The following is a 22,699-nucleotide window of genomic DNA, read 5'->3' on the forward strand; positions in this document are numbered from 1 at the left end:
GTGTGTGTGTATATATATATATATATATATATATAGCTGCTGGGTGCCTGGAGCTGTATAGGGGTTATATATGACCCCCGGGTGCGCAGCTCTCTATAGGGGCCGTATATAACCCACGTATGTCCCCAGGCACCCAGCTCCACGCAGCGGGTACCTGCAGCCCCGGGTGCCCGCTCTGCCCGGTGCCGCCGGGCCCGGTGAAGCCCCCCGGTGGGGGGTCGGGGCGCGGGGGGCGGCGGCGGGCCCAGGCGCTGCGCGGCGGCCGGGCGCTGAATAAAGCCGGGCGCCCGGGCTCGCTGGAAGGACAGTCGCCTCCGGCCGGTTTCTTCGCGCCGGGGCGGGGGGAGGCCGGGCCGGGTAGGCCGCGTTCCCCGCCGCAGGGCCGCGCACGGCGCAGGCCGCGGGGGGAGGCGGGCGGCGACGCGACCCCGGCGGGCGGGCGGACTACATCCCCCATGGTGCCGCGCGGCGGGCGGGGGCGCGCGGCGCATGCGCGGGCGGCGGGGGGCGGGGGCGGCGGCGCGGGCCGGGGGGGCGCGCTCCCGCGGCGGCGGCGGCGGCGGCGGCGGCGATGGCGGTGCGTGGGCGCGCGGCGGCGGCGGCGGCGATGGCGGCGGCGGAGCGGCGGCTGCCGAGCCTCGACGACTTCGCGGGGCAGAGCTGGAGCGCCTGGGTGGAGCGGGCCGGGCCGCCGGCCGAGCCGGGTGAGGGGCGGCGGCGGCGGCGGCGGCGGGGGACGGGCGGGGGGGCCGCCGCCGAACGGAGCCGCGCCCGCCGCCCCCCGGTCCTAGCGCCGCCCCGCGGCGGCCGGGCACCCCGGGCTGGGCACCGGGCACCGGGCACCCCGCGCCGAGTCCCGGGAACTGGGTGCCCCGCGCCGGGCGGCGGGCACCGGGCACCCCGGGGTGAGCACCGGGCACCCCGGACTGGGCACCAGCTACCCCCGACCGGGCACCGGGCTCCTCAGAGCGGGCACCGGGAAGCGGTTCCCCCCGACCGGGCAGCCGGTACCCCAGAGCGGGCACCGTTTCCGGGGTGCCCTGGAGCGGGCACCGGGGCCCGGGCACCGGGCACTGGGCAGCGGCTCCCGGGCGCTGGGCACTGCCCCAGCGGGCAGCTGCTCCGGGAGCCCGCGCCGGCTACGGGGCACCGGGACCCCCAACCGGGTACCGCAGCCGGGCACGGCCGCACCGGCGCCCCTCGTCACAGCCGCCGGGGCACGGATGGGGCGCGGGCGCCTCCTGGTGCAGCCGGACCGGGCTGGCGATCCGGTACGGCACGGCCGGACGGACGCAGGCATCGCTGGCGCGGCCGTGGGGATCCAGTACGGCATGGCCAGACGGACTGGAGATCCGACGTGGCACGGTCGGACGGGGCACCCGGCACGGCCATATGGAACTGGGCATCCCGTATGGCACGACTGGATTGAGCTTGGCACCCAGTACGGCCTGGCCAGATGGGACTGGGCAGCCGGTATAGCGGAGCTGGATGGGCCACGGGCACCGCTGGCACGGCCGGATGGGACTGGGCACCTGGTGTGGCATGGTTGGATGGGACCGGGCACCCGGTGTGGCACAGCCAGACGGGACACGGGCGCTGCTGGCGCAGCCGCCTGGGACACGGGTGCCCACGGAGCACGGCTCGGTGCAGCCGATTGGTGATGGCACCCGCACCCGGCACGGCCAGCTAGGACGCGGGCTCCTGCCAGATGGGCACCGGGGTGCCCCCACGTGGGGACCGGCCCCCCGGCAGGCTGGATGCTGGTGCCTGCGGATGGCACGACACCTGCGGGCGCCTCCCGGCCGGATCGAGGCACAGCTGGGAGCGGGTGTCCCCAAGGGAACCCGCGTCCCCTGCCCTTCGTCCTGGGTCACCCCGGCACATGGCGGCAGGATCCCTCCGTGGTGCGTTTTGGATCCAACTCCCGTCTCGGGTGCTCTCGGGGGTCTCCGAGCCCTTTGCCTCATTCCTGCCGGCCCCTGGGCCCACGCCGGAGCCCGTCGCGGCCCCCCGGCATCCCCGGCATTCGCGGGGTCCGACCTCAGCCAGCCGAGTCTCCCCATCCTCAAAACCGGGTGCCCGCTGCTCCGGGCTGCCGCTTGCAAAAGGGCTGGGGAGGGTGACGACAGGAGGGAACCGGCACCTTCCCCTTCCCGGTGCGCTCGCCGCCACGTCCTGCCGGCGTTTGCCCCAAAGCGCCGCGATTTGCAGGGTTTTGGAGCCAGGGCTGGAAAGAAAATTCCCTTTGGCACCGGCGGTGAAGGTGGGTTGTTTTTCCCTCTCCTCCTTTACAGATTGCAAATGCAACAGCCCCGATAGCTGGCGAGAGCGCTGCTAGTTTCTGTCTAATCTAAGCTCCCAGTAGGCTGCAGCGTAGGATCTTCCCGGCGGTGGATTTGGCAGGATTTGGTCTGGCCTGGCGTCGCCGCGCTGGGCTTGGGGCCGTGGGTCCGGCGAGCGCCGGTGGGATGGGCTGCGCCCTCGCGCTCGGCGCCGGGTTTCGCTCTCCCCCCTCCACCCGGCTTCTCCTTGCGCCGTGCAGGGCTTCGTCCCCGGCTTCGGGGAGGTTTCCTTTCCGCGGGGCACGGTGCCGGGGTCAGAGACGCGTCATGCTGCCGATGGGAGAAGCCGGCGCCGCCTTCGGGCCGGCGCGCGGTTACTCGAGGCCGGCACAGCTTGTGACGCAGATGGGACTTGGCCTGAGAGCTTGCAGGCTCGCCTTTGCCGCGCCGCAGGACGTTTCGGGATGACCGAGGGGGTTATTTTTCCCGGTGGAGGCTCCTTTGCCGCCCCGGGGCTCGGCAAAGCTCTGGCACCGGGGACGCCCTCCTTGCCTGAACCGGGGCGTCTGCACCCATGAGCTGTCCGTGGGGCTGGGTGTCCCCGTCCCCGCGCAGACACCGGACAGGAGCCGTGTCCGACCGCTCCCGCTCGGCTCTGGGGTCCCAGCTGGGATGGGGACGTCCCCCGCGGCGCCCGGGCGCTGCTGACAGCGCGTTTTTGTCTCCGGCAGGGTCGGAGCCGGAGGAGAGCAGTAAAAGCGGGAGCAAGAAGCTGGATGCCATGACCCTGATCAAGGAAGGTAAGCGCCGGCCGGACCGGCTCCCTCCTTTGGGGAGAAAAACTGGTGTTTCGGGGCTGTTTGCCCTCCGGCCTCACCCAGGGGCGCCGGCCTCATTCGGGCAGGGGGTGTCGGGAGCCGTCGCGGCCGAAACGGCTTCTCACCGGCGTCTCTCGCCCTCGCAGACATGTCCATCTTCGGCCACTGCCCGGCCCACGACGAGTTTTACCTGGTGGTTTGCAACCACTGCAGCCAGGTGGTGAAGCCTCAAGCCTTCCAGAAGCACTGCGGTGAGCCGGAGGGGGGGGACGCCGGGGGGCGAGGAGGAGGAGGAGGCTTGGCAGGGGGATGCCCGCGGAGCGGGATAACGCCGGGGCTTTTCCCGCCCCGCTTATCCCGGCAGAACGCCGCCACGGCCCTCTGAGCAAGCTGTACGCCCGCGCCGGCTCCGGCCCCGCCAAGTGCCACGCCGTCAACGGGCAGCCGCCGGCTTGCGGAGTCCCCGGCGCCGCCAAGGCCCCGCGGGAGAAGGTGCCCGGCGCCCGCGGCCGAGCCCAGCCGCTGCCGGAGCGGCCCGCCAAGGCCCAGAAGGACAACCTCTGGTGAGCACCCGGGGACGGCGGCGGCGGCGGCCGGCGGCGGGGCGCGCGCCCCCGGGGCGCCCCTCACCCTGCCCCTTGCCCTTCCCAGCCTCTTCATGCCCGTGGTGAACCTGGAGAAGATATCCAGCCTTCCCAAACCGGATGGGCACGGGATCAAAGTGCCCCCCAAACCTTCAGCCGTGCCCGGACAACCCGCGTGCGGCTCCAAAGAGCCGCCGGGGAAACCCGCCTTGGCGGCAGCGCCGAAAGAGCCCCCGCCGCCGGCCAAAGCAGCAGGCGACACGGTCGTGCCCGCCGACGGCTCGGCGAGGAAGCCGGAGAACGCGCCCGCTCCGGGGGAGAAGGAGCCGGGCGCCTCCAAGCCGCCCCCTAAATCCCACAAGAAGATGGCGCGTGAGTCCCGTTTCCGTGCTCGACCGCGGGCTCGGGGGAGGGAGAGGGAGGGGGGCAGGTTGGGGCCCACGGAGCCCGATCCGGATTCGGGCCGCCCGTCCGTCCGGTTCGGCGCGGCGCGCTCCGGCTCCCGCCTCCTTGCAGCGGGGTAGGTATCCCGGCAGCTCCCATCTCTCCTCCTGCATGCAGAGGAGCCGCGCTCGCCGCGAACCGTCGCCCTGATCGGAGCTCCGTTCACCCACCAGGTCTAGGGCCTCCGCCCGCGGGGCTGTAGAGCCCGGAAGAGCCGCATGCAGCTCAGGAGCTGTGAGCCCTGCACCACGAGACCCAGCGTGAGCCAGGGTTGCACCCCAGAAATGGGAAACGGACTGACGCTGCGGTGTTCGCGGGCACTCTCAGGCTACAGTGAGCGACGCCATAGCAGAACTTAGGCAGAGGCTGGGACCGGGGGGGGTCTCGCCTGGCTGGAGCGGTTGCCCGGGGAGGGGGCGAAGGGAGATTGCAGCCCTCCGCCCCCCCCCCGCCAGGAGGAGGGACAGGCACGCCGGGGGTCGCGCCAGGATTTCGAATTCGGCACCCAACGTACGGCTGGTTCGGCACGTTTCCCTTCGCCCCGGACAAGGGAAAACGCGGCCTGGAGGGGTTTTCGGTTTCGCGTCCGGCTTCTGCGCCGGCCGGGGTGGGTTGGGGCCGGTTAAACGCCATCGGCCCCGTGCCGCCAAGCCTCTCCCTGCCCGGCGCCGTAGGGCTCGAGGTGGCCTCGCCGCGGTGGCCTCGGTGAGGCGGTGCCTCCTGCGCCGCGAGCGAGCTCTGCCCCGCGGCGAGAACCTCCTCTCGCCGCGGAGGCGAGAGCCGATCTCGTCCCGATGTTCGCGCCGGGAGACTTCCGGCGGCGCGGAAACTTGTTCCAGGGATGGATCGAGGTGGCGGAGAGCCCGGAGTGCCCAGGGACCCCCGCTTCTCCCACCCGGTTTTGCACCGCGGCGCCCACCCCGTCCCGTCCCCCCGCCGTGCATCTCGGCTTTCTTTGCTCTGCCCCGCAGGGAAGGAGTGCGACTTGAACCGGCAGTGCGGAGTGCTCAACCCCGAAACCAAAAAGATCTGCACCCGTTTGCTCACCTGCAAGGTAGCGTGCCGGGGCGGAGGGCTCCGCGGGAAGCTCCGGAGGATTTGCAGCCGAGGAAGGGTTTTTTTTTAGAGGGGGGGGGCCTGGCTCCGGGCTCGGGGAAGGTGTCGCCTCCCCGGATCCGAGCCTTTCCCCGCCGTGTCCCCCGCCGCAGATCCACTCGGTGCACCAGCGGCGCGAAGTGCAAGGCCGGGCCAAGGATTTCGACGTCTTGGTGGCCGAGCTGAAAGCCAACTCCCGCAAGGGCGAGGGCGCCAAGGAGAAGAGCCCGGTGAGGAAGGAGGCGGCCGCCCCCCCCGAGCGCCTCTGCCAGGACGCCTCCTCGCTGCCGCAGCCCCCCGCCGTCCTGCCCAGCGCCTCCCCCTGCCGCCCCAAACCGCCCCACTCGCACGGCCCCCTGCCCAGGTGAGCACCCGTGGGTGGCCCGGCCACCCGAGGTGGCCACCGGGGCTTTTTCCCCCCCCACCACCACCCGGAGCAGCTGTCACTCTTGAGCCTCGTCGCGCCTAGGTCCCGGCTTTCGTCCGAAAGCGACGGCGAGGAGCCGCCGGCGGCTTCCGGCGAGGGCGACGCGGGGCTCTACCCCTTCCCGCTGGCCAAGGGCGGCAGCCGGGTGTCGAGCGACGAGAGCGAAGAGGAGGCGGGCGACGACGTTCACCGCCCGGATTGCCATTACGCCTCGCGCCCGCCGCGGCCCCAAGCGGTGAGTGCCGGGCGCCGCGGCGCCGAGACCCTCCGCGCTCCCGCAGCCGTCGCGGCGGGCGGCGGGTGACGGGGACGTAGTTGCCCCCCCCTCCCCGTCACCCGGCTGGACTGACCGGCTCTTTCCGTCCCTCTCCGTCCTCGGTGCAGTTCTGCACCTTCGGCAGCCGCTTGGTGAGCCCGGGCTGTTACGTCTTCAACCGGCGGCTCGACCGCTTCTGCTCGGCGCTCGGCTCCATGCTGGAGAGGCATCTCAGCTCGCACATGTGGAAGTAAGTCGGCCGCGGGGCCCGGTGTCCGTTTCGGATGCTCGGCGAGGTCAGGTTGGGAAAACCTCACGGCCCCCCGGGGAGGCCGGTCGGGGGGGGGGTTCGCTGTCCGAGATGTGCCCGAATCTCCCAGGGAGCGATTTGGGGGTGAATCTGCTGCGGGAAGTGCAGGATGAGGGCTCCATCCTGGGAAAGCATCTTGGAGGAGCCCCCCCGCAACCCCAGGGATCGGAGCGGGGGCTGTTTTTGCGGGTCCTTGCAGCCTCGCTGCACTTAGGCAGCAGCTTCGGCTTTCGGCCTTTGTGGTAACGCAGGTGCCGGGAAGGGAGCGGCGATTCCATGCCGCCCCGCTCACCCCGTGCCGTCCCGCAGGAAAATCCCGCCGGCCGCCGACCCTCAGCTCCACACCGCCCCGGCCCCCGGCGGCAACCCGAGCTGCGGTCCCGGCGCCCCGCCGGGCAGCCTCGCGCGGCCTTCGGCGACCTGCCCGGCTCCGTCCGGCGCCCGCGACGCCCGGCCTCCCGCCAGCCTCAACTACACGGTGGGTTCGCCGCCCGCGGCGGCCGCCTGCAGCCAGCCCGAGTGTCCCGGCGGCGGCAGCCAGTCCATCACCTCCCCGCTGCCCGCCAACATCCCCTCGCCGTCCTTCAGCAAGTTGCCTTCCACCAAGGCCAGCAAATCCTCCAAAGCCAAGGAAGCGGCGGGAGGCGCCGAGCCCGACGCCGCTGCCGCCGCCGCCCGCAAGCGCAAGCAGCCCCCGGGCGCCGCCGCCGGCCCCCCCTACAAACGGACCTGCCTGGCGGATTCGGCCAAGGGCAAAGGCACCGGCTGCCAGGTTTCCCACCCTCCCGGTAAGACGAAACCGTCGCTGGGTTGCCCTTCCTCTTCGTCGTCGTCGTCGTCATCTTCCTCATCCTCTTCCCTCAACGGTTCGGTGGCTCCGGGCTCCCGGGTGAAACGGGCCGGCCCGCTGGACTGCAGGGCTGCTGGCCACCCTCCTCCTCTTCCTCCTCCTCCTCCTCCTCCTCCGGTGAAAGCCTCGCAGCTGGAAAACCGCGGCTCGCCGCTCAACGGGCCCAAGGCGCTGGCGGCGAACTGCATCTCCGACGCCGAGGCCAAGAAGCGCAAGAACGCCGCCACGTACTGCCGGCCCGTCAAGCCCAAGCACTCCGTCCCCTTGCCGGCACCGGCGCCGGCTCCGGCACCGGCGCCCTCCGACTCGGGCTGCTCCGCGCGCAGGAAGAAGCCGGGGGTCCCCCCGGGTTTCGAGGAGAAGCGCAGCGCCCTGAAGGTACGGCTTGTCCCCAGGGGTGGGGGTGGGGGGGGACAAGGGGGGTCCCCCCTCCGCGCTCAGGGTAATACGGGGCGCCCGGGGGTGGCACCGTGGGAATTTGGGCGGCCGGATTCCCACGGGGGGGGGGGGGGAACGCGGCATCGCGCCCGGGGTCGGCAGGGGAAACGGGGCGGCGCGGCACCCGCCTGCGGGGTGGGGGGGGGACACACGGTGGGGACAAAGCGGGGTGATGCCCCCCCCCCCCAACGCCTCACCCTCCGCCCTCTTCTCTCCTTGCAGTCGAAAGCCCATTAACGGAGGCGCCCGCCGCCGCCGGCCCGCGCCCGGGAAGCCCCTCGGAGCCGCCGCTTCTCTCCTGATAACTCGCTGTCGGGTTTTTTTCGAAAGCGCGCGCGCAAAACGCCGCCGAAGCGAGCGGGCGCCGCGCGAGGGCCGACACGAGGGGAAACGAACTCCGTAAAAAAAAAATACCTCAAGACTCTTTTTTTTTCCTTTTTTTTTTTGTTTTTTTTTCCCTGTTCTGTTGCTGCTACCCGAGCCCGCCCGAGGAGAGGAGCCGCCGACGGCGCGGGAAAACGGACTTGGAGCCGGCAAAGCCCCGCCGGCGCGGGGCCCGGGGCGGAGGACTGGCCGCGGGAGGCAGCCGCGGGGCCGGGCTGGGATATTTATAAGAATTACTCTTGCTGTTTTTTGTTTCTTTTTTAAAAAAAAAGAAAAGAAAGAAAACAAAAACACCCCCCCAACCCTGCTGGGATTGAGCAGGGGGGCCGGGTCCGGGCTCGGTGCCCAGGGCTTGGTGCGGGGCCGGATACCCGGGCGCAGGTAGGTGTGGGGTGGCGGGTGCGGAGGTGGCTTCGGGGTGGCACCCGGCTCCGGTGGGACATGTGTGTGTGGAGGGGGGGTGGGGATGTCCCCTGACCCTCTTTGTCCTGACCCTCAGTGGTGGCAGGACGGCGGTCTCGGTCCCCTCACTGCCTGCAGTGTTTGGGGACCTCGCCGTGTCTCTGAGGGTGGTATGGACGGTCCCAGTGTCCCCAAGAGCCCTGCAGGGATGGGACAGGGGATGGGGGTGTCCCCGTGAGCCCTGGGGCCCCGCAAGGATGGGACAGGGGTGTCCCTGGGTCCCCCGGAGCCCTGCAGGGATGGGACAGGGGATGGCTCCCCCGGTCCCTGGCACAGGGAACAGGCCACAGCTGCGGGTGTCCCCAAGGGGGCCACTGGGTCCCCAGGAGCCCCGCAGGGAGGGGGACACCCTGCATCCCTGCTCGTGCAGGGGACGGGGCAGGGACAGGGCTGTCCCCAAGAGCCCTGCAGGGCCAGGGAGCCCCGTGGGGACAGGAAGGGAATACGGGTGCCCTGGGTCCCCAGTGGCACAGGGGATTGGGGGGGACTCAGGAGCCCTGTGGGGGTGGGGAAGGGCGAGGGGATGGGGGGGTCCCAGGGGCCCCGCAGGGCCAGGGAGCCCCGTGGGGACAGGGGACAGGGATGTCCCCGCGGTCACAGGGAGGGGCCGAGGATGCCCCAGCTCCCCGCGGGGACAGGGCACGGGGAGGGGACAGGGCACCTCCTGGGGGGGGGGGGGGGGAGCCAAGCCCCGCCCACCTCCCCCGGCCACGCCTCCTTTTCCGCGCGCCCGGCAGGTGCTGCCCCGCCCCCAGCGGGTGAGGCCCCGCCCCCCGCCCAGTTGGCCCCGCCCCGAAGAGGAGAGGCCGCGGGGGCCGTGCGGTGGGAGCGGGGCGCTGGGGAGAGGGGGGGCGGGGGCAGATGGGGGGGTGGGAGGCCTGGGGGTGGGGGGCAGTGGGGTGCGGGGTGGGTGCTGGGGACCGTGGGGGGTCAGTGGGGTGCTGGGGGGGGGCGGGGGGGGGCACCCCGACTTCCCGACCCGGGCGCCAAGGTTCGCGCACTAACGACCTTCAACCGTGTTTATTGGCACCGCGGCGACAGCGGCGACGGCGGCGACCGCCCGCCCCGGCGACTCCGGGCGCCTCGGGCTGAAGCCGGGCGGGGGGGGGGGGAGGGGGGGAGACGCAGCCCGTGCGGGGGGGGGGGGGGGAGGGGGGGCGATGACGTTTGCTTCGCCTGCAAGGCTGCAGGATTTTGGGGGGGGGGACGGGACGGACGACGGGGACACCCCCCTCTGCCCCGGGGTGCCCCGATGGGGTGCCCAGCTCCCGCTCCTCCGCTGCTCCCGGCTCGGAGGGATCCGAGCCCCCCCCCCCCGCATTGCCCCCCCCCCCCGGGGGCTCCCCGCTGCTCCGAGCAGCGCCGGGGATGGGGATGTGCTTGCGGCTAACAGCTTGCGCGGGAGGGGAAAGGGCCGTCCCGGGGTGGGGGCTTCTCCGGGAGGATTCATGCTTCGGAATAAACATGCCAAGGAAAACGCGGTTGGGGGGGGGGGGGGCTCCCGCTCAGGCCTCCGGCACCCCGGGGGGGCTGAACGTCACCGCAGCCCCTGCGGCAGGCGCCCGGGGCAGCTCCCAGCGCTCCCGTCCCTCCACCTGGCCGGTGGCCGCGTTCCCTTTCCCAGGGTGCGATTTTCCCCCCCCATCCCGAAAAACGCTGCCTTCGCTCGGGTGCATCAGCAGAGCGGGGTGAAGCCAGCGTCTCCGCCAGCACGTTGGGGCTTTGCCAGAGTCCGGCCCATCCTCCTTTCCCGCAGGCCCCGGCGGGTCCGTGCGGCTTCGCTCCCGCTTGCCCGGGCGGGGGGAGCTCGGCAGCGTCTGTGCACCACGTACGGCTGTACGGAGCCAGCGCCCCGGCTGCTGGGCCTGGATCCGGCCGGTGTCCCTATAGTCGGCATGGCATCGCGCCGCCTCCGGCTGCCAGCACGCGGAGGGCTCCGGGCGCGAGGCGGCCCCACGGAAGGGAGCTGCAGCCGGCACGTGCCGTTCCCCCCCCTTGGTGCAGCCAGCTCCGGCCGGAGGAGGTTTTGCCGGTCGCGGGAACGCGCCGGTCGCCGGCAACGTCCCTTTGCCGCCCCGGCGCCTACACCACGATGGGGGTGTCTGAAAACACCGAGCTGACCGAATCCGGATCGGACATCTTCCTCTGCGCCTTGGCACCCTCCTTGGGCGCCGGCTCGGGAGTGCCGCCGGCTTTGAACTTGCCGTTCTGACCCCGGGCGGCTGCGGCGGCGGCGGCGGCGACGGAGGAAGCCGAGCGGGGCCGGAAGGGCTCCTTGGGCGCGGGCGCCTCGGCGTTGTGGTTGGGGGTGGCGCTGAGCATGGAGGAGTTGATGCTGTCGTCGTGCGGGGCGGCCGGCTTGTCGCCGGCGCGGCAGCAGCAGCGGCAGGGCGTCAGGTACAGGTAGATGAGCACCAGCACCACGCTGAGGATGCAGCCCACCAGCGTGGTGTAGGCGGTGTTGAGGGTGTCGTGGGGGCCGTGCAGCGTGAAGTTGTGCACCAGCAGCTCCACGTAGAGCGTCTCGTTGAGGACGGCGCCGGCCACCGAGCAGGCGTAGGTGCCGCCGTCCTCCGGGCGCAGCGCCCGCAGCCGCAGGCTGCCGTTGGCCAGCAGCGCCGCGCTGCCGTTGCCCCCTTCCTCCAGCAGCCGCTCGCCGGCCGGCGTCACCCACTCGCGGGCGCTCACAGCCCGCAGGCGGGTGTCGCAGCCCAGCGTGACGGTGTCGCCCAGGTGGGCTTCCAGCACGGCTTCCTTGGCCTCGCTGCAGTTGAGCAGCCCGGGGCTGCCCAGGGAGAGGATGTCGACGGGTTTCTTGGAGGGTGGGAGCAGGCAGCGCAGCTCCTCCTGGAAATCCAGCACGGCGCTGAGCTGGCGCCGGTGCCAGCGGGCGAAGAGCTCGTAGAGGGGACAGTCGCAAGCCAGCGGGTTGGCGTGCAGGTAGAGGCCGTCGCGCAGCCAGGCGGGCAGCGCCTGCAGCTCGGCCACGGGCAGGCTCTTGAGGCGGTTGGCGGAGAGGTCGAGCAGGGCCAGCTGGGGCAGGCGGCTGCCGTCCTTGAGCAGCTCCAGCGGGAAGCGGGCGATGTGGTTCTGGCTCAGGTAGAGCTTGCGCAGGCGCGCCAGGTTCTCGAAGGCCGTGCGGTCCACGGCGGCGATCTCGTTGTTGTAGAGCAGCAGCACCTCGAGCTCGGCCAGGTCGCTGAAGAGGTTCTCGTCGAGGGCCCGCAGGCGGTTCGAGGAGAGGTCCAGGTGGCGCAGGTGGGGCACGTGGGCGAAGGCCTCCGTGGACACGAAGGTGAGGCCGTTGTGGCTGAGCAGCAGCGAGTGCAGGTGGGCCAAGCGCCCCGGCGCCCAGTCGGCCCGCAAGCGGCTCACGTTGTTGTGGCTCAGGTCGAGGACGGCGGTGAAGCGGGGCAGCGGCGCCGGCACGCCGCTCAGCACCGCCTGCGAGCAGCTCAGGATGTTGGAGGCGCAGACGCAGCGCGGGGGGCAGCCGGCCGCCGCGCGGCTCCCCGGTGGCACCAGGGCCACCGCCGCCAGCAGCAGGGCCACCGCCGGCCCCCCGGCCCCGCGCATGGTCCGGCCGGTGGCCTCACGCGGGGGGCAACTGGCGGCTCAGCGGCATGTTGGTGCCCCCGTGCTGGCGGGGCGATGGGCCTCCCCCCCCCCCGGGGGGTCACGGCACGACGCGGTGGCACTTGCCCGGTGGCACGGCACGGTGTGGCCCCTGCTCCGCCGGTGTCACAGCGCGGTGCGGCCCCACTTGATCGGTGGCACAGCGCGGCGTGTTGGCACTCGCCCAGTGTCGCGGCACGGCGCGGTGCGGCCCCGCTCCCACGGTGTCACGGCGCAGTGCGGTCCCGTTCCCACGGTGTCACGGCGCGGGGCGGTCCCGTTCCCACGGTGTCAAGGCTGCCGCCGGGGTGGCCCCATCCTGCCGCTGTCACGGCCGGCGCCGGGGGGGACCTGCCCGGCCACTGCCGCGGCGCGCACGGCGGTTCCCGGGGCCTGCTCCGCCGCAGCCGGGCCCCTCCGGTCACGTCTCCGCACGGGGGCCGGCGGCCAGGCCCCCCCCGCCCGCCCGCCGGGCAGCGCGGCCCAGCCCCCGCCGCTGCGGGGGCGGCGGCTCCGGTGCACCGGGCTCCCGCCGCCCCCCTTCCCCGCTTCCCCCCCCACCCCGGTGCTGCTGCAAGATGGAAGCGGGGCCGGTGCCAGCTGCGGCGCGGGCGGAGGAAGGATGCTCGCCCTCCCCCCGCCCCCCTCCGCTTCCCGGTGGCGTTACGGGGGCCTGTTACCGGGGCAGCGGCCGGTGCCGGTGCGGCGGGGAGGAGGCGGTGCAGTGCCGAGCCGAGCCGAGGCGTCCCCGCCGCTCCGGTGCGGCTCCGGTGCGGCCCCGGCGCGGCTGCAGCGCGCGCCCGCGGCCCCGGGGCAGCGGGCTCGGGGCGGCCCCGGCGCGCCGCGGCCCCCGCGCACGGCGGCCCCTCATTGGCTGCAGCCGCGCCGCCCTCGACCAATGGGGGCGGCGTCCGCTTAACCCCTCGTGGGCCGCGCGCCGCTGCCGCCCCCCCCCCGCCGCGGGGCCGGCGCGGAGCCCCCCCCCTCCCCCCGCCTCCCACGGGAGGGGACACAGCGCCCCCCCGCGGCTGCGCCCCGCTGCGGGCTCTGGCGGAGCCCGGGTGCATCCCCCCCCCCCGGGTGTATCCCCCCCCCGGGGTGCAACCTCCCTGGGTGCAACCCCCCCCCGGGTGCATCCCCCCCCCCCCCGGGTGTATCACCCCCCCGGGGTGCATCCCCCCCCCCCCGCGGTGCAACCGTCCTGGGTGCAACCCCCCCGGGTGCATCCCCCCCCCGGGTGCATTCCCCCCCCCCGGGGTGTATCACCCCCCCCCGGGTGCATCCTCCCCCCCCCCGCGGTGCAACCGCCCTGGGTGCAACCCCCCCGGGTGCGTTTCCCCCCCCCGGGTGTATCACCCCCCCCCCCGGGTGCATCCCCCCCCCCCCCGGGGTGCAACCGCCCTGGGTGCAACCCCCCCGGGTGCATCCCACTCCGGGTGCATCCCCCCCCCCCCGGTGCAACTGCCCCCCCCGGGTTCATCCTGCCCTGGCACATCCCCCCCCCCCCGGGTGCATCCCCCCCCCGTGCGCATCCCCCCCGTGTGTATCCTCCCCCGGCGTGTGCAACCCCCGCGGCTGCATCCACCCCCCCCCTGCATCCATCCCCCCCCCCCCCCCGCATCCATCCCCAACGCCGCGGCACCGGCCCGAACGCCGCGGCCCGGCCCGGTTCCCGCACGCACAGCGCCGGCGCCCCGGCCGGGCCCCCCCGGGGCACCCTGGGGTGCTGCCGTGCTCCCGGGCGGCCCCCTCCGCCCCTCCCGCTCTTACGTAAGTTAGTTGTGTCTCCGGCTCCCGGTCGTATTTTTAGCCGCAAACAGTTGCGCGATTTTTTGGGGGGGGGTCACAAAATTAGAGGGAAAAGAACCAGAGACGACGAGCACCCAGATGAAGCCACTTGTTGTTTGAAATTGGGGGGGGGGACACGCAGGTTCCCCCACGGCTCGGCCCCCACGGCTCGGCCCCCGGAGACACCCGTGTGCACACCCCCCCCCACCCCCGGGGGCGCCCACCCGTGGCACCCACAGCACCCGCACTCCCCCTGCGTGCCCAGCCAGGCTGCTCCGGCCCTGGAGGTGCCCGCCAGCTGTGCTGGGTGCTGGGTGCCAGGGTGCTGGGTGCCAGGGTGCTGGGGCACCGGGGTGGCTGCTTGCAGTGTGCCTGGGTGTTCGGGCAACGCGGCCGGTGGGGAGATGGGCACGGGGGGGGTGGCAGGGTGGGGGGACCCCAGGGCAGAGGGCAAAACCGGACGGAACTATACTGGTCTATACTGGGCGGGGGGGGGCACAGCTGGCTGCTGGCTGGGCTGATGGGAGGGCGTTGGGGGCTGGAGGGCGGATGGGCACACGGGGCGAGAGGGGCCCCAGCACCCTGGCACCCTACACCCTGCACCCTGGCACCCCGGTGCCCCAGAAACCCTGCACCCCAGCACCCTGCACCCAGGCACCTCGCTGCGCCAGCATCCTGGCACCCTAACACCCCAGCAACCCAGCACCCTGGCACCCAGCACCCTGATGCACTGGCACCCAACGCCCCGGTGCCCAGGCACCCCGCACCCAGGCGTCCTGGCACCCCAGTGCCCCAGCACCCAGGCGCTCTGCACCCTGGCCCCCCTGCACCCAGGCACCCCAGTGCCCCCAGCGCCCTGGCATGCTGCACGCAGGCACCTCAGTGGCCCAGCATCCTGGCACCTAGGCACCCTACACCCCGGCACCCCAGCACCCCAGCACCCTGCACCCAGGCAGCTCAATGCTGCAGCATCCTGGCACCCTTGCACCCCAACACCCCAGCAGCCCAGCACCCTGGCGCTCCAGCATCCTGACATCCTGGCACCCGACACCCTGGCACTCAGGCACCCCAGTGCCCCAGCACCCCGATATCCCAGCACCCCTGTGCGCAGAGCCACTGGAGCCACCCGTGCCTCAGTTTCCCTACCCTGCCCTGGCCGGAGGGGGTGAGCGGAGTCTGGGGGCTGCACGGGGAGCCCAGCACCCAGCTTGGGGATGCGATCAGGTGCCCACGCGGGCACCCGCGGGTGCTCCCGGCTCCGGCCGCCGGGAAGGACCTTGTGCTGCCCTTGTGGCCCAAAGCGCTGCGGGCTCCAGCCGGCATCCCGGGAGCCGGAGCTGGGTGCAGGCGTGGGGTGCCCTGCTCCAGCCCGGCTCCTCGGGGTGAACCCCTGCTCCCAGGGGCTTTTCTTCCCTTCCCTTTTCCTCCCTCACCGGCGTCTCTGGGGGCTGGGAGCGATGGATAGCGGGCGGCTCGGCCGTGCTGCGGCGGCTCGGCCCGGCACCCGCTGAATTATTGATGCTCCGGCGGCAGGAAGCAGCAAAGCCCATAAATCTGCCTCTGCCGGCGCTGGCGTCGCCGCCGTGACGGTGCAGGAAAAGCCCGAGAGCAGCCCCGGCTCCGTGCCTCAGTTTCCCCAGCTGGGGGGTCTGGAAAATCGGGGGGGGGGGTGTCCTGCGGTCCCCTCCTGCAGCTAGGTAGCCTCTGGCATCCTCTTGCCATCGGCTCGGAGGGGCCTTGCCCCACTCCCGCGATGCACCCCATGTCCAGGGGTGCTGGTGGGGTGCACTGACCCCTCCGCTCTGGGCACTGCCTCCTTCCTGGCTGGCTCAGTTTCGGAGCGATGCTGAAACTGGAAAGGGCTCGGACGCTGCTCGTGTCCCGGCTCTGCACCTCCTCGCCGTGAGATACCCCGGAAAAAAACGGGGTGCATGTGGCAGCTGAGCACAGCCAAATTCCAGTTCTCCCTGGTGGGATGGAGAGGGGAAGCAGGGGCCAGTGGGATGTGCACCCAGGCCAGGGCTTGCACCCATGCCGGGGGGTGCAGCCGGGTTGGGGTTTGCACCCAGGTTGGGGTTTGCAGCCTGGTTGGAGTTTGCACCCAGGTTAGGGGGTGCATTGGGGTAGGGGGGTGCATCCGGGGTAGGGGGCACACTCAGGTTAGGGTTTGCACCCAGACTAGGGCTTGCACCTCGGTTAGGGGGTGCATCAGGGTGAGGACTTGCACCCACATAAAGGTCTGCACCCAGTTTACAGGTGCATCTGAGCTATGGTACGCACCCGGGTCAGGGTTTGCACCCAGGTTAGGGTTTGCACCCGGTTCAGGGTTTGCACCCAGGTCAGGGTTTGCACCCAGGTTAGGGTTTGCACCCGGGTCAGGGTTTGCACCCGGGTTAGGGTTTGCACCCGGGTTAGGGGGTGCATCAGGGTTAGGGGGTGCATCTGGGTTAGGGTATAGATGCAGATTAGGGTACGCACCCAGGTTAGCATCTGCACCCAGGTTAGCGGGACAAGGGGGTCCCGGCTGCTTCGCACCGTGGTGGGGAGAGGGCTCAATCCCCGCGTTTCGCCACGGCCGTGCTTGGCACGGGGCCACCGCCGGGTGCAGGAGACGGGCCCAGGGCAGGCGGGGGGGCGATGTGGGGCAGGAGGAGGTGCCGAAGCTGCCGGCATCCCCGCGTGGCCCTGGGGGGCTGGGGAGCCGAGCCTGCACGTGCCGGGGAGCTGCCGGCAGCTGCTCGCCGCTCCGGTGCGGCGGGCCCGGTTCATCCCAGGTCCCAGCGTTTCTAATCTCGTTTGGAAGGATTTATTTTTGGGTCCTCGTAACCTAGCAATGGGGCACGTGACGCGCGGGGCCTGCGGCATGAATATGCATTGGCCGCCTCGCCGGCCGGCCGCCTCGCAGCCCCTCCGCGCCACCGGCCACCGGGACCCGCTCGGCCGGGGCTCGAGCCTGGGCACCCGCAGAGCCAGGCCTGGCACCCAGGGCACTGCCAGGAGGAAGTTTGCAGCCTGCGCAGGCTTCGGGGGGCGTGGGGGGCCCTGGGAAGCGATGGAAACCCACTTGCAAGGAAACAGTTGGGGAAACTGAGGCACGGTGCATGGCAGGGGATGCTCTGCCCCGATCCCGGTTGCTCCGTTGCTGCACTGGGAGCAGAGGGAAGGGGCACCGGGCCGGGTCCCGGCAGAGCTGGGTGCCCCGTTTGCCTCGTGCAGCCCCCCGCACCCAGCTCCGTGCCCCGCGCGTGCGGCGCTGCCCCCAGTTGCCACCAGCACCCGGGTGCTTCCCTCGCCTGTCACCGTCCTCCCGTCCCGGCCCCCCTGAGCTGCCCCCGGCGGGTTCCCTCTCCCAGTTCCCCCAGTCCCAGCACCTGCTCGCGGGGCGTCAGCACCCACCCCGCTCCCCACGAGCAAGGGCACGGACTGGGGAAACCGAGGCCTGACACCAGGGTGAAGGCCGCCTGCCGGCGAGGAAGGAGGGGGGGGGCCCAGGAGTCCTGGCCACCCCAGCTGTCCCAACGCGGGGGGGGGGGGGGCAAAGCGAGGTGCCACCGCGGCGGTGACATCGCCGGGCTCCATCTCCCCGGCCGGCGCCCGCCGCCGTTCCCGGCATGGCAGCACGGCTCCGTGTCCCGTGTCCCGTGTCCCCCCCCGAGCCCCCCGGGACCGCGGCTCGCCCCCGGCACCGGGCGGCCGCGCGGGAGGCGTTTAGGACCCAGCAGCGCGGCTGGTGCGGGAGCTGCCGGCTCCGCTCAGCGCTCGCTGCGGCGGCTCCGGGCCCCGGCGCCGGCCCCAGCCCCGAGCATCGCCGCCCGGCACCGCGGCCTCGAGCCGGCCGCCGGGGCCCGCCGCCCCCATGGAGCCCCCCACGGTAGGTGTCCGCCGCCGCTACCGGGCGGGGGAGGGGGGGGGGTTCCCGGGGAGGAAGCAGCGCGGGGCCGCCTGCTCGCCCCTCACCGCCGCCGCGGGCCTGCCGGGCGGCTGGGGATGGCGGCGCCGGGGGGGACGCCGGGGCACGGTGGAAACCGGCCCGGGAGAGGGAGGGGGGGGGTCCCCGGTGCCCCCCCGGCTTCGGGCCGAGCCTCCCCCGGGCGCGACGGGGGCGAAACCCCCCCTCCCGGCGCCGGGGGCTGCCCGGGGGCCGCCGGGCACCTGCGGGATGGGCCCCAGTCTGCCAGTTTGGGGCAGCACCCCCGGGAGGGGGGGGCAGTGGGGAGCACTGGTTTCTGCCGGCCCCCCCCCCCCCCGAGGGCTCCCCGTGGGGCTCGAGCCCCGGGTGCCCCCTATCCCGGCCCTGCGCCGGGGAAGCACCCTTGGGTGGGGAAGGGAGGGGGACACCCCTGTTGCGGAGGGTGACTCCAGGCTGCCCCCCGCCCCATGACGGTCCCCCCCATCTCCGGGGACCCCGCAGCGCTGGCTGCCACGTCCCCATGGTATTTGGGGCGAGGGGTGCGCGGCACCCGTCCCGGGATGCGTTTGGGATGGGGGGGGATAAGGGGTGAGCCCAGGTGTCCAGGTACAAGGACGGACTGGGGTCCCGATGTCCCCAGGCTCGGGGCATCAGCTGAGGACGTTTTGGGGGGGCACCAAGGCGCCGCGGTTCGGGGCTGATCCGGCCTCCCCCCACGCTGACGGCCGCCTCTCTCCCTTCCCCTTGCAGGTGCTCAGCTCTGCCCGGCGGAGAGGAGCCGGGAGATGAGGGCGGCCGGCGGGAGCCCTTGGGTGCGCTGAGTGCCGCGGCCTCTGCAGGACCCGTCCCGCGCCCGGCGGAGCGGGGCCGGGCGATGGCCAGCAGCGTCCGGGGCCGCCGGCAGGCGTAGGGCCGGGCCGGAACCCGGCCACCGAGGGACCGGCGAGGATGTGAGCGCCCGGGCGATGCTCTGCGGCCCCTCGCGGGGGCCCCGTAGGATGGGCGATGGGCCGGTGAGGACCGGCGCCACGGCGGGCCACCATGGAGCCCTCCCTGCCTGCCCCATGGGCCTGGAACGGCTCTAGGCCGGCGCGGCCGCTCCAGCCCTCGCCGGGCTCCATGCCCCCCAACGGCACGGCCGACGCCAAGCCCAAGGACGTGGCCTCCAAGTCGGTGGGGCTCTTCTTCATGCTGCTCATCGACCTGACGGCCATCGTGGGCAACGCGGCCGTCATGACCGTCATCGTGAAGACGCCGGCGCTGCGCAAGTTCGTCTTCGTCTTCCACCTCTGCCTGGTGGACTTCCTGGCCGCCCTCACCCTCATGCCCCTGGAGATGCTCTCCGGCTCGGCCGTCTTCGACAGCCCCGTTTTCGGCGAGGCCATGTGCCGCGTCTACCTGTTCCTCAGCGTCTGCTTCATCAGCATGTGCATCCTCTCCATCTCCACCATCAACGTGGAGCGCTACTACTACGTGGTGCACCCCATGCGCTACGAGGTGAAGATGACGGTGGGGCTGGTGGCCTGCGTGCTGGTGGGTGTCTGGCTCAAGGCGGTGGCCACCTCCCTGGTCCCCGTGCTGGGCTGGCTCTCGCCGGACCGGCCGCAGGTCCCCGCCGGCCGCGGGTGCTCGCTGCAATGGAGCCGCGGGCCCTACTGCAAGTTCTTCGTGGTCTTCTTTGCCGCCTTCTACTTCCTCCTGCCCCTCCTCATCATCGTCGTGGTCTACTGCAGCATGTTCAAGGTGGCGCGGGTGGCCGCCATGCACCACGGCCCGCTGCCCACCTGGATGGAGACGCCGCGCCGGCGCTCCGAGTCGCTCAGCAGCCGCTCCACCATGGTGACCAGCTCGGGGGCGCCGCGCACCACGCCGCAGAGGACGTTCGGCGGCGGCAAGGCGGCCGCCATCCTGCTGGCCGTGGGGGGCCAGTTCCTCTTCTGCTGGCTGCCCTACTTCTCCTTCCACCTCTACACGGCGCTGAGCCCCCAGCCGCTGGCGGGGCGGCAAGCCGAGACCGTGGTCACCTGGCTCGGCTACTTCTGCTTTACCTCCAACCCTTTCTTCTACGGGTGCCTCAACCGGCAGATCCGCGGCGAGCTCGGCCGGCTCCTCACCTGCTTCTTCAAGCAGCCGCCGGAGGACGACCTGCGGCTGCCCAGCCGCGAGGGCTCCATCGAGGAGAACTTCCTGCAGTTCCTCCAGGGCACGGGTTGCCCCGCCGAGCCCCGGCCCCGGCCTGGCACCCCCAGCCCCAAGCAGGACCAGCCCCCCGTCGACTTCCGCATCCCGGGGCAGATCGCCGAGGAGGCGGCCGAGGTGCCCGAGCAGCGGCACCGCGGCGGTGGTGGCGGTGGCGGCGGTGGTGGCTACGTGCCGGTGGCCGCCTCTCCCAAACCGGAGCTGTAGCGTCTCCCCCGGCTCGGCGGCGGGCGCGGGGTCAAACACGGCTGCGAGAGGAAAGCTGGTGTGCGTGCCTGGCTGGGGCGGGGGGGGCGCGGGGGGGGACGGGGACCCCCTCGGCGGCCGCGGGGGTCGGAGCCCGCCAGCCTCGCCCGGGGCTCGGGGACGGGATGTGACACCCCGCCATTTGGGGACGGGGCCCCGGAGAGGGGCAGCTTGGGGGTCGCCACCCCAGGGGGAACCGTTTTGCGCCCGGCCGGAGTGTGGGGGCCCGGGGAGGGGGCTCGGTTTTAGGGGGTCACTTGTGTCCTGATCTTCAGTGGGGGTTGGTGGGGGGTCCCCCAAAATCCCCCTCGCCCCCTACAGTCCCGCTACCCTGCCCAGGCACAGCCCCATCCCTCGCTTTCCTGGCACCCCGGGCCCCATGCGTGCCCCACGGCGGGGGGCCCAGGGGCCTCCCGGGCTCACCTGCCCCCCGTGGGGCCCGGCCGAACGAGGGGCAGAGGCAGGAGCAGTCCTTGGGGGGTGGCGGGTGCCCTCGGGCATGGGGCGGCCAGGGGAGGTCGAGGGAAACACCCCGGGCAGGGGGCTCGCAAGGGGCCGTGGGGCTGGGGCTGGCGTGGGGCTGGGCCTGGGCAGGGCTGGGGCGGTTGTGGGGCTGGGGCCGGGCAGTTGTGGGGCTGGGGCAGTTACGTGGCCAGGGCTGGGGCAGTTGTGGGCCTGGGCCTGGGCACGAACAGGGCTGGGGCAGTTGTGGGGCGGGGCAGTTATGGGGCCATGCAGAAACCCACCTCCCCTCCCTTAGGACTACAACTCCCATCATGCCCCGCTCCACCGAGGCGGAAGCAAAGCGCGCAGCCCGGCTCCCATCACGCCCCGCTCCACCGAGGCGGAAGTGAGGCGGAGCCGCGTCCAACTCCCCGCATGCAGCGCGTGGACTACCAGTCCCGGCGTGCCCCGCGCGGCGGCGGACTGCATTTCCCGGCGTGCCGCGCGGCGGGCGAGGCACCGCCCCGGGGCGGTTGGCGGGCGGGTAACGGTCGCGGCGGGGCGGATATCCGGCGCCGCCTCACGGAGCCGCCCGGGCTGAGGGGAAGCGAGAGGCGCAGCCCTCCTCCGGCCCCGCTCCGTCTGCCCCGCTCCGGCTCCCCGGCGGCGAGCCGCCCTCCGCCGCCGCCATGGGCTGCACGCTGAGCGCCGAGGACAAGGCGGCGGTGGAGCGGAGCAAGATGATCGACCGCAACCTGCGGGAGGACGGCGAGAAGGCGGCCAAGGAGGTGAAGCTGCTGCTGCTCGGTGAGGAGGGGCGGGGGCCCCTGAGGGGGGCTGGGGGGCCTCTGAGGAGGGGCGGGGAGGGGGTAAAGGGGCTCTGGGGAGAGTCTTGGGGCGGTGAGAGGGCTCCAGGGGGTCTTGAGAGGGGCTCAGGGTCGCCGGGCCCCGGGGGGAAGGTGGGGGGCTGGAGAGACTCTATAGTGCCGGGGGGGGGGTGCTAAGGAGCCGCTAAGGGGAAGACTTGGGGGGCCTCAGGGAGCTTTAGGGAGCGTCTTGAGGGGGGCTGGGGGCTCCAGAAGGGGCTTGAGGGGTTAAGGAGTCTCAGGAGAGGAGGCTTGAAGGGGATCTCCAGGGCCTGGGAGGGGTTTGAGAGGGCTAAGGGAGCTCTGGGGAGAGCGTGAAGAAAAGCTGGGGCGGCTGAGGGTTTTGGGAGGGTTCCAGGGCTTGGAGAGTGAAGAAGTCCCTAGGAAGGGGATTTGGGGCTTTCCAGGGCTCAGGAGGGTTTTAGGGGATCTTTGAGGAGAAGAGTGAGGTGGTGAGGGCAGGACTATCTGGAGGAGGTTGAGGAGGGGTTTGGGGGAGGCTAAAAGGTCTCTGAAAAGTGAGTGGAGGGATGCTGAGGGCACCCTGGGGGACCGTGGGGTGAGCAGGGGTTGAGGAGGGTGTTGTGGGGGACGGGGTGAGGGATTAGCCAAGGGGGTGTTGAGGGAAGAGGGGTGGCAAAGGTGTTAGTGAGACAAAGAAGCGTGAGGGTTTGAGAGGCTGGGCTGGAGTAGAATTCCTGTAGGAAACCTCGGGGAGCTGTGGGAAGGGCCCTGAGGGACTGGGGACTCCAGGGTGAGTCTGGAAAAAGGCCATTTTGAGAGGTCAGCTCTGCTGTTGCGACACTGGGAGGGCTTGGCATGGGCCTGAGCCCTCACCCCACCCTGGTCCTCTATCCCTTCCCTGGCATCGTTACCTGCTTGGTGGGGCTCCTGGAAGACCGTTGTGCCCAGCCCTCAGGAGGGAGGAGATGGCCTGTCCTGCTCTCCCCCATGTTGGTGGGCAAGAGGAGCGCGCCGCTTCCTAGCGCGCTGTCCCAGGGTGGGGCTTTTTCCTAGCCAGGCTCTGCCTGATGAAATAACTCTTCTGTCTGTAGCCTGGGTCTGAATCTTACCAGTCCTTCCATCTGGGTGATGGTCTACCTGATGGCTTTGGTCTTGGGCTCTGGGAGGAGAAGGTGTTTGCTCCGCTGTCTCATTTGCTTTCATCTTTGGGTCTCCTGTGCTTGTGTGACAAAGAAGATTGCTATGAAAACTCTTGTTCCTGCTTGAATACAGACAATATACAGTCTGTAGTCATGCAGGCATGGTCGATCAGCTTTT

General features: G+C 72.1%; 4 protein-coding genes across 4 annotated transcripts in view; 3 read left to right on the forward strand and 1 right to left on the reverse strand.

Annotated features, from left to right (window-relative positions):
* The first annotated feature begins 571 nt into the window (after window positions 1-571).
* Window positions 572-7,931, forward strand: ATXN7L2 (ataxin 7 like 2). Its single transcript, XM_067310488.1, has 11 exons — window positions 572-704; window positions 3,014-3,082; window positions 3,247-3,351; window positions 3,465-3,663; window positions 3,752-4,056; window positions 5,100-5,182; window positions 5,337-5,587; window positions 5,693-5,885; window positions 6,035-6,156; window positions 6,526-7,444; window positions 7,727-7,931. Exons 1-11 carry the CDS (start codon window positions 572-574, stop codon window positions 7,739-7,741), a joined length of 2,394 nt encoding a protein of 797 aa, XP_067166589.1. The 3' UTR covers window positions 7,742-7,931.
* A 1,737-nt stretch (window positions 7,932-9,668) lies between these two features.
* AMIGO1 (adhesion molecule with Ig like domain 1) lies at window positions 9,669-12,016 on the reverse strand. Its single transcript, XM_067310541.1, has one exon. It carries the CDS (start codon window positions 11,924-11,926, stop codon window positions 10,433-10,435), a length of 1,494 nt encoding a protein of 497 aa, XP_067166642.1. The 5' UTR covers window positions 11,927-12,016; the 3' UTR covers window positions 9,669-10,432.
* A 5,514-nt stretch (window positions 12,017-17,530) lies between these two features.
* On the forward strand, window positions 17,531-20,116 carry GPR61 (G protein-coupled receptor 61). The gene is made up of 2 exons (XM_067310592.1): window positions 17,531-17,624; window positions 18,414-20,116. Exon 2 carries the CDS (start codon window positions 18,705-18,707, stop codon window positions 20,067-20,069), a length of 1,365 nt encoding a protein of 454 aa, XP_067166693.1. The 5' UTR covers window positions 17,531-17,624; window positions 18,414-18,704; the 3' UTR covers window positions 20,070-20,116.
* A 999-nt stretch (window positions 20,117-21,115) lies between these two features.
* The window catches only part of GNAI3 (G protein subunit alpha i3), a 31,911-nt gene continuing 30,327 nt past the window's right edge, over window positions 21,116-22,699 (forward strand). The window contains exon 1 of the mRNA XM_067310664.1: window positions 21,116-21,359. Coding sequence (XP_067166765.1) covers window positions 21,242-21,359 — 118 coding nt within the window. The 5' untranslated portion in view covers window positions 21,116-21,241. The remainder of the gene's footprint in view (window positions 21,360-22,699) is intronic.

This window comes from Apteryx mantelli, chromosome 25 (assembly GCF_036417845.1).
Source record: "Apteryx mantelli isolate bAptMan1 chromosome 25, bAptMan1.hap1, whole genome shotgun sequence".
In the NCBI taxonomy this organism is placed as follows: Eukaryota; Metazoa; Chordata; class Aves; order Apterygiformes; family Apterygidae; genus Apteryx; species Apteryx mantelli.